The 17,067-nt window shown below is 38.6% G+C and overlaps 3 protein-coding genes across 3 annotated transcripts in view; 1 reads left to right on the top strand and 2 right to left on the bottom strand.

Annotated features, from left to right (window-relative positions):
• Positions 1–2,059, bottom strand: part of nup205 (nucleoporin 205) — a 32,671-nt gene extending 30,612 nt beyond the window's left edge. The window contains exon 1 of the mRNA XM_057836700.1: positions 1,987–2,059. Coding sequence (XP_057692683.1) covers positions 1,987–2,014 — 28 coding nt within the window. The 5' untranslated portion in view covers positions 2,015–2,059. The remainder of the gene's footprint in view (positions 1–1,986) is intronic.
• Positions 2,060–2,270: 211 nt separating this feature from the next.
• agk (acylglycerol kinase) lies at positions 2,271–10,086 on the top strand. The gene is made up of 14 exons (XM_057836715.1): positions 2,271–2,661; positions 2,743–2,782; positions 2,864–2,943; positions 3,015–3,090; positions 3,179–3,304; positions 3,405–3,499; positions 5,892–5,961; positions 6,060–6,139; positions 6,407–6,464; positions 6,558–6,705; positions 6,789–6,886; positions 6,970–7,040; positions 7,120–7,204; positions 7,304–10,086. Exons 1-14 carry the CDS (start codon positions 2,552–2,554, stop codon positions 7,436–7,438), a joined length of 1,272 nt encoding a protein of 423 aa, XP_057692698.1. The 5' UTR covers positions 2,271–2,551; the 3' UTR covers positions 7,439–10,086.
• Positions 7,929–16,967, bottom strand: dennd11 (DENN domain containing 11). Its single transcript, XM_057836714.1, has 9 exons — positions 16,376–16,967; positions 12,508–12,607; positions 12,263–12,421; positions 12,042–12,195; positions 11,822–11,960; positions 11,538–11,669; positions 11,310–11,460; positions 10,228–10,296; positions 7,929–10,086 (listed from the first exon to the last, which is right to left on the bottom strand). Exons 1-9 carry the CDS (start codon positions 16,740–16,742, stop codon positions 9,891–9,893), a joined length of 1,467 nt encoding a protein of 488 aa, XP_057692697.1. The 5' UTR covers positions 16,743–16,967; the 3' UTR covers positions 7,929–9,890.
• Positions 16,968–17,067: the final 100 nt, after the last annotated feature.

Below are 17,067 nucleotides of genomic sequence, written 5' to 3'. Positions count from 1 at the left end.
AAAAAAACAAGTACTACTGTGCTAAAGGCTAGGACCAGTTCACATGTAATCACACCTGAAGAGTGCGCATGCACTCTAGTGACTATCTCCTAACCTACAGGCCGCAATTACCGTATTTTCCACACTATAAAGGCACACCTAAAAGCCTTCAGTTTTCTCTGATACGACAGCGTGCCTTATAATCCTATGTGCCTTATATATGGATCAATATTGATTCATCATGGCATGACATTCCCTTTAGCTCAGCTTCATCGAATGGATGCATAACGCAACCCCAACTACTACTACTCCTGCTGCTGCTGAGCCTTATAATGCGGTGCACCCTATACAAGAAAACAGTTTTAAACTAGGCCATTCATTGAAGTTGTGCCTTATACTCCAATGCGCTAATACAATAATTAGTTAGCCCTGTACAAAAAGAGCTCGGAGGATCATCCCCAGAATGTACCTATCAAATTCCACTGTGATCCTTCCAAGAATAATTGAAGATTAATAATATGATGATGATTTATGATTAGGAGTGGGAACCTCTTGGTACCTCACGATACGATGCGATTTGCGATACAAAGCTCACGATAACAATGATATGGCGATACAACGATTATTGATACATTGCTCAGGAACTCATTCTAGGATATTCTACAAACAACTAATAAACAGAAAAACAAGCTTCTGCTGTGAATTGGAATGAGTTTATCACTAGTAGACGGCCGATCCATTTGAACTGGGAGGGTGGCAGCGAATGCCACTTCAAACGGATTGAACGTCTATGGCCGTCAGTGGCAGCCAACGCCAGGCAATGAGGTAATTTTGGGCCATTTAAGGTCATTTACCTGTTCATTTTCAATTACTTCCTGTTGATTTGGGGGTATTTTATGGGTCACTTGCTGTTTATTTTGCGTTACAGAACAGGAAGTGACCTGGGAACCACCCAAATGAACAGGCTCAAACTCAACTGGAAATGACCCGTAAATGCACTAAAATGAACAGCAAAATCGAAAAGAATGACTGTGAATGCTCTGGTTTCGAACGAATGAACGTTCCCAGTCTAATTGGATTGGGCGTCGAGCACCATCAACGCAGCCTTAGAGTTAACTGAAACACTATTATGGTGGAGGATTTTGGTAGCAACTTGTTGGTTCATTTTTATTTATTTTATTTAGACATTGACACTTTTTTAAAACGACATCTCGATTCTTGGCAGGAGCATATCGATAACCTTTTGGGATACAAAGTCTCACAATATATCACCATTTCGATATTTTGTCACACCCCTAATTGTGATGATAGCATACAGACCAACAACAACATGAGCCTCGACTTGACAGGCCAGCTAGTAAACATTCATAATATGTACAATACCAGTAATCATCTTTGGAAATTTTCACGGGGTGGATACCTGTATTACCTGGTATTATTCGGTCTTTGTTAAAGAACAAAAAAAAAAAGCTGTTTAAAATGTACTGATACTAGTTTCAACAGTTCAATGTATATTAAGAAAAAAATCAGAGCGCAGAGTTCACCTACCAAGGCAAGATTTTTGGTTAAATTAAACAGCAAATAGCCACATTCTATTAGCCAAATAGTTCAGGCATTCACCGTTTCAAGACGATATGATCAACATCAAATTTGATCTGATGCCTTTTCATTATTTAGAAAATCTTTGGGGGCTCGTTGGACTACTCGCCGGGGTAAACAGTACACAAGTGAAATCAAATGAAATATAGAACAGAACGACCGCTTTGATGAGACGTAGGCAAACATTTGATCGAGCTTAGTTTATTTAGGTTTGTTTCTATATTCTAGCTTCTTTAGCCTAGCAGCCCAGCCTTGAGCGTCAGTCACCATGCGGTAATTACTTTTGAAACAAAACAAATGTTTTTTTTCTGAAAAGATGCGTAAATGTGCTTCCTTGAGAGATGCTATTCATTAGTTACCAACAGATATATAAGTTGAAATAGTACACTCGTAAATCGTGATCCATACCCGAATTTACCGCCATCTGCACCGCCATGACACCTTAGAAGGTTGGACAGCGGGGCTGCCTTTTGGTGCCGGAATGAAATTCATGTTATTTAAGTTTTCATGAAGGTTTTTTTTTTTTTTTTTTTTTTTTACAGCATTTACTCTGGAAAAAGTCACTTCAAATTTTAGCTGTGTCAGAGATTTAAATTTTGCGCTGAACTGAAAACGTGACACAATTCATTACAACAATAATTATCAGGCAGGGTCTTAGGAACCTCTTTTATGGGAATTGTTGTCAAAAAATGCCATGATGGGACATAGCTTTTCTTTTCCAATTTCAATACGCAAATATATTTTGATATTTATCAGGCCTATATAAAGGCTTATATGGTTCTTCTTCTCATTAAATATTTAATAAGACTACATGTGGAACCTATTCCCTTCATCATGTCTACCCGTATTATTTTGGTGTAACACCACCACGCTGGTGACAGTTGTTGAAACCAATGACCGCTATTGCATGAATATATCACGGTATAACATTTGTCATTCTTTTTAGTTGTAGAACGTTTAGATTTATTGAACAATGTCACGGGTTGTGAAAGTGTTTCGGACCTTGCGTAGTCATTGGAAGAAGTCCACGTTTGCAGTGTGCGTCCTATCTTACGGAAGTCACTGGCTTTATGGTAAATATTGGTGAGTATCAATGCGAATTGGACAAAACAAATATCGATAAGATTTTTCACATAATTGCCTCAAATTTGGTTTTCGTTTTAGTGACAAAATGGTGCGAAGAGAGGCGTGCCTAGAAGCAAGGGTAGGTCCAAGGAAATTCAAAATTTTCATAGTCACTAAATTCTAGTGCGATACAAAACTATTTAAAACTCTTAATTGGTAGGAATTTGGGCGCCAGTTAATTGCGCCAAGTGAAGGTTTAAAGAAAGCTACAGTGATCCTGAACCCTGCAGCTTGCAATGGGTGAGTTAAAAAACAACTTTTCAATTCTTTCCAATTTTGTTTCCATTACTATTTGTTTCCATCACTCCCAGGAAAGCCAACAGTTTGTTTGAAAAGAATGCTGCCCCAATCTTACATCTGGCTGGCATTGAGGTTACAGTGGTCAAGGTATGTTTTTACAGTCGCCATATATTGGAAATTGAGGTAATTTGAAGGCCACAAAAATGGACCGCATGCCATTCATTTTTGCTTATAGACAGATTATGAAGGTCAAGCCAAAAAAATGATGGATTTCATGGAAAGCACAGATATGCTGATTGTGGCCGGAGGAGATGGTACTTTGCAGGAAGTCATCACAGGTTTGCTACGGAGGTCAGATCAAGTAGGTTTACCCTTATCATCATATACTGTAAAGTACTGTACTTTAGAAATTTGTGATTTGCTTCTGTTTTTATGTGATCAAATTATGTTTAATTCTACAGGATTCATTCAGTCGCACACCGATTGGATTCATTCCACTTGGCACTCGTAACGCCGTGAGTGCCAGTCTTCACATCATTAGTGACAACAAGGTCAAGTGAGTATTAATCTTTTGACACTTAATATGCTGCCTCACAATTTCTTTTCTATTCTATTCTAATATTTTGGGGGTGTGGGGTAGGGTTTTCTCCTGTTTGGTTCTGTGAATGTATGATTTATTATCAGAGTAGTGGAATATTTTAGGGCTGCAACTATCGAATATTTTAGTAATCGAGTAATCGACTGAAAATTCTATCGATTTACCGAGTAATCGGATAAAACATACATTTTTAGGTGAAGAGCAATTATAAATATACATGAGAAAAAAAGACAATTCGTCTAATATTGAACCATTTTCAGTCAATCAATGTCTTTATTTTCGATGTACATTGTTGAAAACAGCCAACAATTTAATCTCAGATGTAACGAGAATTTTAAAAAAAAAGATTAATTCACTGCTTTCACTTAAAAAAAACTTTTAGATCTTATAAAAAAATATATATATTTCTTACCTAAAAATGCCATTACGCTTGATAACACACTTCACTTAAAAGTTAGGTGTTTTTCCCACGTGTTTCAATTGAATTTCTATTTGTGTCAAGCTATTTTTAAGTTGTAGTTTTAAGTTAGTCTAAACCAGGGGTCCCCAAACTTTTTCCTGTGAGGGCCACATAACTTTTCCCTTGTCTGATGAGGGGCCGGGGTCAGTTTGTAACAGAAAAAGTGTGACAATTGCAGGAGTGCCTAAATGTAAAAATGTATTGTTTTTCGGAAAGCCACAATCAAATAACCCTTTCTGGCTTTTTCACAGAACAAAAGTAAATAAAATTTTAAATAAAAAAATAATATATTATAATAACACTATTAGATAAATAGATAATAACCACATAACCATCTCTGGGTTGTTCACAAAAAAAAAAAAAAAAAAAAAAAAAGGGAAATAAATAAAAAAAGTAAAAAATTTTAATTGTTTTTTTTTTTTTAATTGTTCAGGGGGCGGCCCAAATGTGGAGGCGGGCCGTATCCGGCCCGCGGTCCGTAGTTTGGGGAAAACTGCAAGTCCTGATAGGATTTTGAGTTTTTGCAGTGTTCAAAATAAATGTATGATACACATTAGGGACCAGTGCTACTTGGTGTTTCATCCAGCAATGACTACTGAGCTAAAATTGACAGTTGGCATTATTAAATTTTTATTTTACACCCTCATCACTCTACAGCGCTATGTTTTCAAAGATTAAATAAAGCCTGTGTGTAAGACACGTTAGCCACACTAACACGCTAGTTCAACATACATGTGATCTCTATGAGACGCATCAGACGCTACCTGCTACCACCGTAGCATCATGCGGGCTAGTTTTTTGCAACGTTGGTGTCATTTGTAGCGGCTGTCGGCTGTAGTAAGTTTTTTTTTTTTTTTCTTCTTCTTCTTCCTCTACGTACGTGACATCAGCGCATTGTCCCGCATTAAAAGTAGTCCGGGCAAAATGTGATGCTTAGAGCTGTCAAAATTAAACGATTACCCGAGGTGAATAAAATTACTCGGATCAGTTTTTAAACTCGAGTTACTCGAATATTCGTTTCAGCTCTAGAATATTCAGAGCAGTGGTGTGAAACATGCAGCCCGCAAGCCAGAAGCGGACCACCACAACCCCGTGGGCCCAATTCAGGCTCATGGGGTTGTTCTGCCTGACAGTCACATTGTACCTTATTTATATTGTAGATACAGAATCACATACCTTCATTTTGACATTAGCGTCGGAAAAACTGAGATATGTGCACTCCTGCTCTGGGCTCACTTTTGTGTCCACATTCATTTGTTTATTCGCTCCTTCCCTATCAAAATGGTATTGTGCGTCAAGCCCCGTCAATGGCTGTCAATGAATTACTGAAAAAGTGACCTAAAAATGCCCAGAAACCAGCAGGAAGTGACTTGAATTTACCTGGAAATGCTTCAAAAACAACAGAAGGTGACCAATGAACAGGAAGTGGCCCAGAAATGGCCTAAAATCACAATGAAGATACCCAAAATTAAAAATTGCCTTCCACTGACAATGATAGACGTCCAATTGAATCAAACTGGGAGGACAGGCTGTGGATGCGCATAATTTAGTGCCGTTGACAGCGCTAGACGTCCAATCCATTTGGAGGGCGAATGAACGAATGTTCATTCAGCTAGTGAGTTAACTTATTTGGCGAAAAATAAACTTGTCCGGCCCACATGAGATTTCATTGCATTGAGTGTGACCCGCGGACCAAAATCAGTGGTTTGTTTCAGGAATTAGATTATGAGTCAACTTTAGTGTTATTGTACAAGCACAGCACAGTGCAGCAAAATGCATAGCAAATTGAAATTCATTTATCTTATTGAAATAAACATTAAATTATTGAATAAAATTGTACTGAGTTATTTTTTAGCCATTTATTTACTTTGATTGCCTCCAAATGTACAGGGACATTACGTCAGCGACACTGTCTATCCTGAAGGGGGAAACCGTGCCTCTGGATGTACTACAAATCGAAGTGAGAAGCCTCTTTAAATAAATGTGCAATTCACTTGCACTGATAAGAGATTTTTCTTTTGCTTTGAGATGAATGTAAATGTTAGGGGTGTTTTTAAGGGGGAACGAGAGAAGCCCGTCTTCGCTTTGACAGGACTGCGTTGGGGTGCTTTTCGAGATGTTTCTGCAACTATTAGCAAGTAAGGTTTACAATTTTGGTCACATTAGTTGTATTTTTCCTGTCAACCATTGGTCATTTGAACTCATTTCTAAATATTAATGGATTTTGATAACAAGATACCACAAATGCAACTATAATTTGTTGTCTCACAGATGACAATTCTACAAAATAACATGTGGAACTGTATTAATAAAATTAATGCAATGTCATGACAAAACCTTCAAGTAAAAGAAGTTGTAATATTTTAGTGTATAGAATGAAATAAACCTATGAACCTTTTACATAGATATTGGTATCTTGGACCATTGAAGACAAATGCTGCTCATTGGTTTCGCACCCTTCGGGTAGGTTTGTCAGAGTATGCACAGACATATATTGCAACAAAATGCATCAGTCTGTCATGTGTTTGTATTGTGCATCGTTTTAAAATAACATAGGAGTGGCCCTTACTATGTGACGTCACAGTGAACTATTTGGCTCCCACCCTTCGGCCCCCTGACTTGCCTCCTCATAAGCCCCCCCGACCCAACTTGCTCTACCGAATCATCCGCCGGCTGAGAAACTACTGGAATCCACCCCCAGGAGGTATTTTTGACATTGGGGTGTGCAGATGACTGTGTTTTGAGTGTACATGTATTCTTGTAGTCAATACAACCGTTTTTGTGCAGAGCCTCCCAAAACAGAAGAACCGGAGCAATGGGAGGAACAGAAGCTATCTTCAGTCGAGCTGTTTATTCAAACGCATAACAAGAACCCTGTTGAGCACGTCCGTATGGCATCATATGCAAAAATTACATTTAAAAGTGTTCCATAATTTTCTGTCTCCTAATTTGTTTTGTCAACCTGCAGCGCATAAATGACTCCATGATGATCTGTGCGGAGTCCCAAAACTTCACCGTTGGTGAATTCATCACTGTCGGGTTGGCGTCATTTTCGACTATAAGTACATTGAAATTCACTGTTTAAAGACAAGTACAGTATTCTCCCTATTCCTTACAGAAACCAAAAACATAACGATCCAAGTGTCTTCTCTGCAAACGCCACAAAACTAGAAGCTAGCGCTTGCCGGCTGAAGCTACCAGAGGTGTCTTTAAGCAACCTTCAGGCATAATTACGATAATAGGACGACATAAAGTCAAGCACGGCTTGTCTCACAATTCACCTCTGTGTTGTCCCCCTACAGGTCACGGGTGGTTTCTTTAACATCGACAACGAAGAGTTTGAGGCCATGCCTGTGGAGATAAGGCTGTTGCCACGGAAACTACATTTTTTCATGAGTGCAGAGCGCAGACAACAGCTTCTGTCACAGATGCAGTGAAAAGAGAGAGGGGAAAAAAATAACAAGCTAAGAAAATAACAAAAAAAAACAGAGAAACATGATGACCAGACCAAGTAACATACAAAAATAATACACCTTTTACCTTGAGTTTTGAATCATGTATAAGAAAAGATCAAATGGTTCTCAGTCCTATTGCATTCCCATCTTAATCAGCGTATCTTGTATTTTATAACTTTATTAAAAGGCCATTGGTCAAGATAGGTTTGTGACTTGTGCCTGTTTTATTTATTTTTTTATATAAAAATATAGTAACAGTCTGGTAATCAAAGTCATGTATTAGTACTATTTACCTAAGAGAGTCAAATTCATAATGCACTTAACTTATTGGCTGCAACTGATGTAGAACTGGGTTCCACATGTACCTAATAAAGTATCTAACGAGTGTCGTGCCACTCTGAACACCCACATTTAACTTTTTTGGTAATATAAAAGGGTGACATGGATATAAAAAATGGTAAGAGGAAAGATGTTAATCAGTCATTGTTTTATTTTCATACAAAGTACAGTAAAATTCACAATTGCTCATGCTATTGACTTCATGTGTATAGTTAGGTTTAGTTACAGTGACAATTTATATACCTTGCTGTCAAGTAGAAAATGTACACTGTGTGCAATAGTTTAGCTATGTTGGACATTCAGAGTGAGACACATTGTACAGGAATTGTAGCCAAGGCCAATACACAACAGTGAATATGTCCACAACGAGTCTTACACAAGTGTGGATTTGTGTGTATGTACACTCACTTAACATTTAATGTACACCAGTAATGCAAATAATATTGGAAGCTGCTGAAAAATTAACTGGTCCAAAAAGGACCATATGTGCTGAGAAATATTTTCTATACTTCATCTTTTGACAAACACATACAGCATAAGTATAACAGACCCACTGATGTAAGTCCTTATTTCCTTAAGGCCCCATTTAAAAATAAACAAAGCATAAGTGGTTTATTAAAAAAAAAATAGGTACAATATAAATTGCACTTGCTGTTTTATAAACCAACCTAACAAAGCATGTGGTAAACCGCAATAAGGCTGTTGGACATCTTTCATAATTTAAGCCTGGATTGACAGCTTCTCATTTTGCCACAATTTAATGAGATATTTGAGAAACTTCTGTGAATTTATATTAGCCCCAGCCACAGTGTTCCAACATGGAACAAAATTATCTCGACTGGCACTGAGATTGATCACTTCCACAGGGTGCCAGCGGTGTTCAAACACACTTGATCCCACTCCAGACTTGGATTTGCTCAATGAGATGGCAATGAAAAGAAGCAGGGGAAGGGGGGTTATTTGGTGAATTTTAATAAGGAAGAGTTAAAGCTTCTGCTTAGTTTACCCGACACAAAAAGAACTTCATTGCAAAGAAGAGGAGGATCTCCTTGGCAATCCACCAAGGAAACCTCATTCAAAAAAGCCCTGTGAAGCTGGTCTTCCAGTCTCAGTGCTGTTGTAAACTTATTAACCACCCATTTACAACCCCACAACACAGAAATCCCCACAAGTGTCAGAAATTAGCTCATTTTCCGTCTTTCCTGATTTTGACACTTGTATGCTGGGAGGCCGTAGGTGTCTCTCAACTATTAACGAAATGCTGACAGATCCTGTTACCGACCTGAAAAGTTCCAATAAGCAATGACTTGACAACTAATGCTAGTTAATGCGTCATAGCAAAACTTAATCAATTCTAGGAACAAAAAATGTACAGTATGTTTGTTTCACCACAGTAAAAAAAAAAAAAAAAAAAAGTCAAAAGTCCAGAGTACTTTCGTGTACCAGGGACAAAACAAGGTACCATGAGGTACAAAGCTGATTATTTTCTGAGTGTATAATATGCATGATCAGCATGTGCATCAAGATGTAGTCTCGTGGCAAACGCCGCAAAAAGGTGCAGCATTCATGATAACTTTGTGTCGTAAAATCACATTCATCAAAGACCTTAAGTGTCATTTTAAAGGTGCCAAAATGTGAACAAAACTAAATAATGTAAAAAAGGCTGAGAGCTGACAAAGATGCAGACTTCTATTGCTTCATTTACAAAAAAAAAAAATGCCCATGTAAGCATTCCTTTCTCAGATGTCCAAGAATCACATCGGTATGACAGTCCATTTCCATTCCTGCACTAACCAAGCTCTGCGTGATTGGTGCATGGTAATATTCTCAACCGCGCATCCAGTGTTGAAAACGGGAATTAAGTCAAGTAAGCAAAAACAAAATGTGATATGACTGCTAAATACAGCCCCATCCGACAGGAGTGAGTCCATTCTCCTTGAACAACCAGATGACACAATGTACACAAAGGAAAACAAACATTGATGACAGGAAAGCAGGCAACAGATGAAGGCTCAGGGTGAACATAGTGTCTCAGTGTGTGAGTGGATGTGTGTGAATTTCACCAACATTGGATGTAAATCCTGGATTTCCAAGGCTAGTGGCAGCAGAGGTTATCTATAACCAGAGTGACGTCAACACCATACAACTCCAGCAGCTCCACCAGGAAGCAGTGATCGCCTTGTGGGTCCAGCCCCATGGCTCTTACATGCTCGGCCGTCAGGGTGGGATCAGCGCTCCCTGCGACCTCGGATAGGATCTGGAAGATACGGTTATTGAGCTCCATGAAGAACCTGCAAGAAGGATAAAGGTTCAAGGTTATAAAAAGTAATTTGAGGGAATATCATTCATGATTGTCTCAGTGGTTGGCACACGTGTGCAGCCTTTTTGTAAGCACTGTGGATTCTCCATGAGTAAACATTTCAAATACTCACACAATAAAAAGATCCTCCTCATTCGACGTGCAGTCTCCATCCACTTCCTGGGAGTAAAGCAACATTTGCCTGGAAAAATAATTTGGATGTTAAAACCCAATTGTCTTTATTTTGAAATAGCACAAATGCAATAATGCAGTTATTGCATTTGTGTTGTTTCATCACAATAGATTGGTCTATTTACATTTCAAAAACCAGAAGTCATTCATTCACGAATGTGATTGCACTTTAGTTTACATATTTAAATGTTCAGATATTAAGATTTGAATGAGGCAAAATAACATGCTTTTTCTCTCAAATATATTGTTACAATGATTTGTTTCAGATTTACTGTATATATTTTTTGCATAAAAATTAATTTGGTGTTCGAAAAGTCTTTTTTTCCCAACTTGAGTCTTGAAAAAGAGGGGGTCGTCTTATAATCAGGGTCTTATATTCGGGCCAATACGGTACAACAAAAAACAAAGTAATTATTAATCATTAGTGGCATTTTAAAAATATTTTTTGTATATTTAAAAATTAATAAATACAATCCTGCTCACCATTATTGGCAGCCATGAAATTGGAGTACATAATTTTTACTATCTTCTGAAAAAAAATGAATCACGTGGGGGAAAAAAATCTATTGCCTTTGCTAAAATATTTGTACCTCAAAATATCTTGATTATAGAAAGGAGTAAATTTCAATCATATATTAGATTTTTTTTAGAGATTATGCTTTTGAAAATGAAGTGGTGCTAAACATGGTGAAGAGGACTGTAAAATTCGAAATTAAGAAAAATGTAAATTAAAAAAATTAAAAAGAAAAATACCTTATGGTTATAGCCCCTGATATCACTCTAAAGTAGTTTGTTTTTGTTAATTATTATTTCATTTCATTTCATAGTACAGTATTTAAATGTGTGCCCAATAAATGTAGAAGTGCTAGAAGCATAAATCATGTCATATTGATTAGGTGGTCATCATTGTACTCTTTTATCATTTTATTGCATCAACTTGGGCAGAGCGGGACCCAATTAATGGGATTTGTATCATTTTACTTGTGATGTTGTTTCAGCATTATATTACATGGTGTTGCATACCTCTGTTCGCTGAGTTTCCTGTACCTCTCCTTATCTGCAGCATTGAGTCGCAGGAGCGGCAGCAAATGGCTCCTGTGTGTTTTCACATTTTGGTTATCAATGTACAGATCGTGCAGCTCTTTCTTATCCTCAAAAATCTTCTCTGTAGTGCCTGAAATCATAATGCAGAAATGCTCGTACACAGATTTTGGATATTGTTTCCTTAGGTTATGTTTCAGGTGCACTCACAGGCAACATATGACATCTGTGTTTCCAATGCAGGGATGTCAGCTACATTGATGTAGAAGAAAGGTCGCAATTCAGGCACGGACACTCCAATTCCAGGTAAAGAAACGTTGGCTAGGCTGCAACAGCAGTAAACTGACACATGGAAGACAAAATGACAAATACATCATATCTATTAATACATACAGACTGTAAATCACAACTCCATTTGGTTAACTTTGCGTCAACATGTACTAGTATGTGTGTGTACAGTGTTTACTGTTGTTCACAAGACATCAGCTTCTCACCTCTATAGCAGACCACACCTACAGGTGGCGGGGAGAAGATGAGGAGTCGCTTCCGAAGCAGTGCAAACTTCCACAGCACCATTATGTGCTCTCCAAAAAACTGGACAAACTGGGACATGCAGCCGGCTGGGTGAGTGATCTGCACAAAGTACAAAATCGTTCAGGACCACGCTGAGCATTAGCGAAATACATGAGAGATACATGATTCAGTCATTCTGACCTTCATTTCCGGATGCATACAGCGGTTGATGGTGGTCACGCTCCAGGTAGGGCAAGCCGTGATCAGGCCATTTCCTGTCAGTGGAAGGATGGCCTTCTTGTCTTCATAGAAGGCTTCCAGTGGAGAATAATGGCCTGGATTCTTTAACTGGAGTCTATTAAATAAAAACAATAAGGACAATAAGACAATAATTGGCTGAGAAGGGAATGAAAATGTCTTACCTAACTTGATTCTCCAAAAAGTGCATGTAGCGATACAGAAGGGTGTAGGAAGGAGATAAAATTCCGACAGACTTCATCCGGGCTCCTCGTTCCGACTCATTGTCCACAGGCATGTTGGCAAAGCAGGCGAGCCCAAAGTAACAGCCTTTGCGGAAATATCTACCGGGAGGTCACAAAAGAATCAGAAGTGGAAGATGTGCGATGATAATACTTATTGGACTTAATGGGCAGGTTGCCAGACATACATAAAGTCGTTGGTAATCCTATGGGAACCACTGGCCATTGCCTTGAATTCAACTCCATCCAGGTTGATGTCATGAGGTAGACACCACTCTATCATGTTTCCTGCCATGGAATTACACACAGTTACTCGTGTTGAAATGTCCGCTTTCAGTACTGTACTTTCATCAGGATCATTTCCTCTTTTTCACTCAGTTCTTGTTGTAAGAAGAGGTCAGGCCTGGTAGGACAGCAATGACTCAGCTATTGAATTATACTCCACGTGAAGCAGCTAATCTCATTGAAACGTATTAATAGAATGGTTTTAATATCAATAAATTGTACCATTCAATAACTACACCAAAACATCTCTTCTACAGATACAGATCCATTTGTACTATTTGTAATGTTAAATCAACTACAGCTTTCCCACTTTCTGCACTCTAGCAGGACAACTTCGTGTTACTTCTAGTAGGCCTAAAATGTCTGGTTGACATCTGCGCGTTGCTTGTGAAGGCTAGATGTTAAGTAACATACACAATATGCATCTGTGTTTAGTTTTTCCTCACTAGTAACATATAGTTCTCATGATATTGAAGCATTCCAAATCTGAAGCCAAAGAATGTGCTATTATGAAGACCAAGGATACTCAAGCACGTCCTCATCACATTTGCAGAAGTTAACACTGGCTGTCGTGACAGAATTAGAATTAGAAGAGAAGGAATGTGTCTTAAAGTAATCAGTAATCATTTTTCCTCTCACCATCAGCAAAGTTTTGCACATGTTTTAAGGCGCTGATTCTCAAAGTGCAGTATGAGAACCACTGTGATCACTATGTGATCTCTCTAAGATGGAACATAGGAAAAAAGGACTAGCTAAATAGCTGTAAATGAAACATACAGCATTAAAAAATCAAGTCAATTTATTTATAAACCTAAATCATCAAAAACATCTCAAAGGGCTTCACGAGAAGCTAGTGATGCTTCCAGACTGTTTAGGCTTTTTTTTTTTTTTTTAATACATTTTTATATTTTCATGTTCAGGACATTTTATTCCAACAGTTCAGTTGTATTTAACTTTAAACCAAAGTACAATACATTTGGACGACTGATTTTTGTCTTTTTTTTAACATGTTATACTTCGGTAACCTATATTTTAAATGAAACATTATCAACATTTCATTTTTGGAATAATGTTACGGTGGTTTAAAATGATGAATGCAGCTATACTTTGTTTTTATTGACGGACGACGTGGTAGTAATGTTGGTACTGACTGAGTGTGCTATTTGCCATGCAGCCAGTCTTTTAAACAGCGGTGAAAGTGGGCCAGAACGGTCAGGTACGCAGTTCCGGTATAAGATTCAGGGCCAGAACGCAGTTCCGGTATAAGATTCAGTGCCGGAATGCTGTTCCGGTACACGGTGCTTTGTTTCCGAAAATATGACAGCAACTGTCAAAACGCTATGTAATAAAAAAAAATTTTAAATGCTAAGCTGCCACACATGCATTTTAGCTCCAGACGAAAACAATCTACCAACATCAGATTTACATACACAAGTGGTAACAACAAGCATAATAAAGTGCCTGTGTAGGGTTATCCGTTTCCACCAATATTTATTATCGATTTTATTCCACGGACGGGATGGAGGTTTCCCCAGCTGCTGCAGTTATCTGAGTCTGACGATGATGAGTCACGTCAAAGTGCGAATGCACGCAGTAAAGCAAAACGCCTGGACTCATTTATCCGTTCAATTGGCTTACATACTGACATGTGATCAGCAGAGATGGTTAGCTCTGCATGGTTCAAATGTGCATGTTTTCTGGAACAACAACAACAAAAAAAAAGCTTGTTGCATTGATTCGACAAAAAAAGGGCAATGCAACATAAAATGGATCAAATCTTTAAGCCAGGGGCGTCCAAACTTTTTGCAAAAGGGGCCAGATTTGGTGTGGTAAAAATGTGGAGGGCCGACCTTGGCCGACGTCCTTTACGTAGAACAATATATTTAAGGAAATGTTAGCAAGCCATTCTGTGTGTCACATTTGCTTTATTGGGTTTTTTTTTTTTGTGCTGAAACGATGAATCGATTAACTCCAGTATTCGATTAAAGAAAAAAGATTCGAATTAAATTTTGCTGCTTCAAGTATTCGTTTAATTAAAGTGATACACTGCCCTCTAGTCTGCCTCATTTCACATGGCTGAATCCAGCTGCTCCATGTTAAAACCAACATAAGCCAAGTTTTTGTTTTAGCAAAATTTGTTTTTTTTTTTAAATGCATTCGTAATTTAGTTTATTGGTATATTTAGCAGTTGTTGTTTTTTTTTGTGGGAATATGTGTCTGAACGATTTGTCAAGCGCATTGTAAATAAAAAAAAAAGTGTTAGTGTTTTATAGCATTTAAGCTAGCAGACATTTGCAATGTAAGTTAGCCATTGTTCTTTTGTCAATCCTTATTTATTTTTTATACCGTTTGAGGCTCAGCTCAGGTATTTTAATTTTTCATGTTCCGTATCCGATTACTCGATTATTCGAACTAACTAGTTCATCGATTAATCGACTACTAAAATAATCAATAGCTGCAGCCCTAATTTTTTAAATTAATAATTTCAACAATCTCACAACTAGCCTTTGTGGCGTTCTCTTTCGACTCTCGAGCTCTTGCGAAATACTGCTGTTATATGAAATGTAATAATGTAATAATGCTGCTGTAAAATTAAACTAGCTTCAAGTTGCTTCAATTTCTCGCTTCTTCCCTGTAATCTTTTTGTACATGTCAGCGTGTCTTGTTTGGTAAAATCGCCTCTGGTAATATCGCCTAACATTGAACTATTTAAAAACAGCGCATTGTCTCTTTGCAAATGAGGCAGACACAGCTGTTGCGTATTTTAGTGAAGAAATACTCCAATTTCCACCTATCCCTGAAGCGTCTGCCGTCGCAGTCAACAGTTTTTGTTGATTGTCGCCATTTTAGAAAATTGGGAGTAAAAGGTCACACGGGGTAATGTTGCTTAGAGTGCTGCTTCCTTTTCGTGGGTAAATGAGGAGCAGCATTTAGTGTGTAAGCTACTTCATATGCTGGTAGCAGTACTGCTGACCAATATATTAAGTCTATGTGGGCCAGATGTTAATGATTATTATGACAGAGGCTGGGGGCCGGATGAAATTTGACCGAGGGCCGCATTTGGCCCCCGGGGCCGGACTTTGGACATGTCTGCTTTAAGCGAAAGTGTTGAGGAGGCTTATTTATCATATTTAGTTTTATTTGCTCTGATGGGGAGGTTCAGAACATCTTAGCTGTCAATGTGCGCTTTGGACTTCCATTTGCTCATTTATGTTAGGCTACTTATTCATTTCCTTATGATTAAAAAAGTCAATGTCGGCGCAATGTTCAAAATATATTTCATTTCACTCTGCATTATACAAGTCATTTGTACTTATTTTTCTGAATGTATGTTACTTATATCTTTATTATTTAAAAAAAGTACATGTTTAAATTAACTTCAGTTTTAATATACGTACATTCTGGGTTCTTAAGTAGTTAAAATTGAGATTTGGCATTTAGTATGTGAGGAAATGAGGGTAAATAAAAATTAGAAGATGGAGGTTGGGGTTATTGCTGTTTTTGTTAACTTTTATTTTTCATTGAAACAATACAATTTTGAATGAAAATCAGTTTTTGTATGTGTTATGGAAATAGCTGCTAAAACAGTTTTCTTTGCATTTCAGTAGTTTAAGAGGTTTGCCCCCCCACCCCCACCCCAAATAAATAAATAAAATTTCTGGCTCCGTGGCGACCTTCACGTCGGTGAGTTCCGGCAATAAATTGTAACCACTTTCACACCTGCTTTTAAAAGATTAAAATGATGAGTATGTTCGTCTTTGTCGTCCTCACCTGATCGTGTGTTAAAGGTGACCACAAACACAGACACGATGTGATCCTTCTCTTCCCACTGATCTCTGACGGTCAGATCCGGGAAAGGAGGTACCAGCTGCCCCCGGAGCTTTTCCCGGCCCATCGGGCTTCTCTCCCTGCCGTCAACAACAGCTGTCGGGCGGCAGATGACGGCGGTAGGGGAATTGTCGTCCCTCCTGCCAATTTCTGTCACCTTGAGGCAGACTGGCGTCGAGGTTTTCTTCCCTGAGGTCGCATCCTCCTTTTCTTTCGGCGGCGCAGGTGGCGACGGAACCGCTTGGTTCGGGCGGGACGCTGGGATCTCCTCCCAGTCCAGAAGCGGGGCTCGGTCCGACTTCTCCACCATGGTGCCGCTGCCGTCGACGGCTGGCAGGCCGAGTGGAAACGATTCACTTATTCGACGTCCACGAGAATCGAGGAGGTTAAAACTGCGCCGACATGGTTTCGTCTTGCTTGTGGTGATGTTTTCTTTGCATTTGTAAGCTTGTCACATCAGTAGCGATGGGGCGGAAGAGCCTCCCCTCTTTCTCTCTCTCCCTCTCCACTCTGTTTTGGTGACGTAACCACTTCCGCCCACGTGCCCATATCACTTGCTCACATTGTGACCTCGTTTTTTGGGTTCATATTTAATCCTAAACCTGATCGCATTCTGCTCGAAAGCAATAAATTTA

The sequence above is a fragment of the Corythoichthys intestinalis genome, chromosome 5 (genome assembly GCF_030265065.1).
Source record: "Corythoichthys intestinalis isolate RoL2023-P3 chromosome 5, ASM3026506v1, whole genome shotgun sequence".
NCBI lineage: Eukaryota > Metazoa > Chordata > Actinopteri > Syngnathiformes > Syngnathidae > Corythoichthys > Corythoichthys intestinalis.
Note: the sequence above shows the minus strand (reverse complement) of the source record. Positions and strands in the feature narration are given on the sequence as shown.

Coding starts and splice junctions, on each gene's coding strand:
- agk (XM_057836715.1), top strand. CDS start 2,552: ATGTCACGGGTTGTGAAAGTGTTTCGGACCTTGCGTAGTCATTGGAAG. Junction 2,944..3,014: donor AACCCTGCAGCTTGCAATGG/GTGAGTTAAAAA, acceptor CATCACTCCCAG/GAAAGCCAACAGTTTGTTTG. Junction 7,041..7,119: donor GGTGAATTCATCACTGTCGG/GTTGGCGTCATT, acceptor TATTCCTTACAG/AAACCAAAAACATAACGATC.
- dennd11 (XM_057836714.1), bottom strand. CDS start 16,742: ATGGTGGAGAAGTCGGACCGAGCCCCGCTTCTGGACTGGGAGGAGATC. Junction 11,461..11,537: donor ACAGATGTCATATGTTGCCT/GTGAGTGCACCT, acceptor TTATGATTTCAG/GCACTACAGAGAAGATTTTT. Junction 10,087..10,227: donor GAGGAGGATCTTTTTATTGT/GTGAGTATTTGA, acceptor TCCTTCTTGCAG/GTTCTTCATGGAGCTCAATA.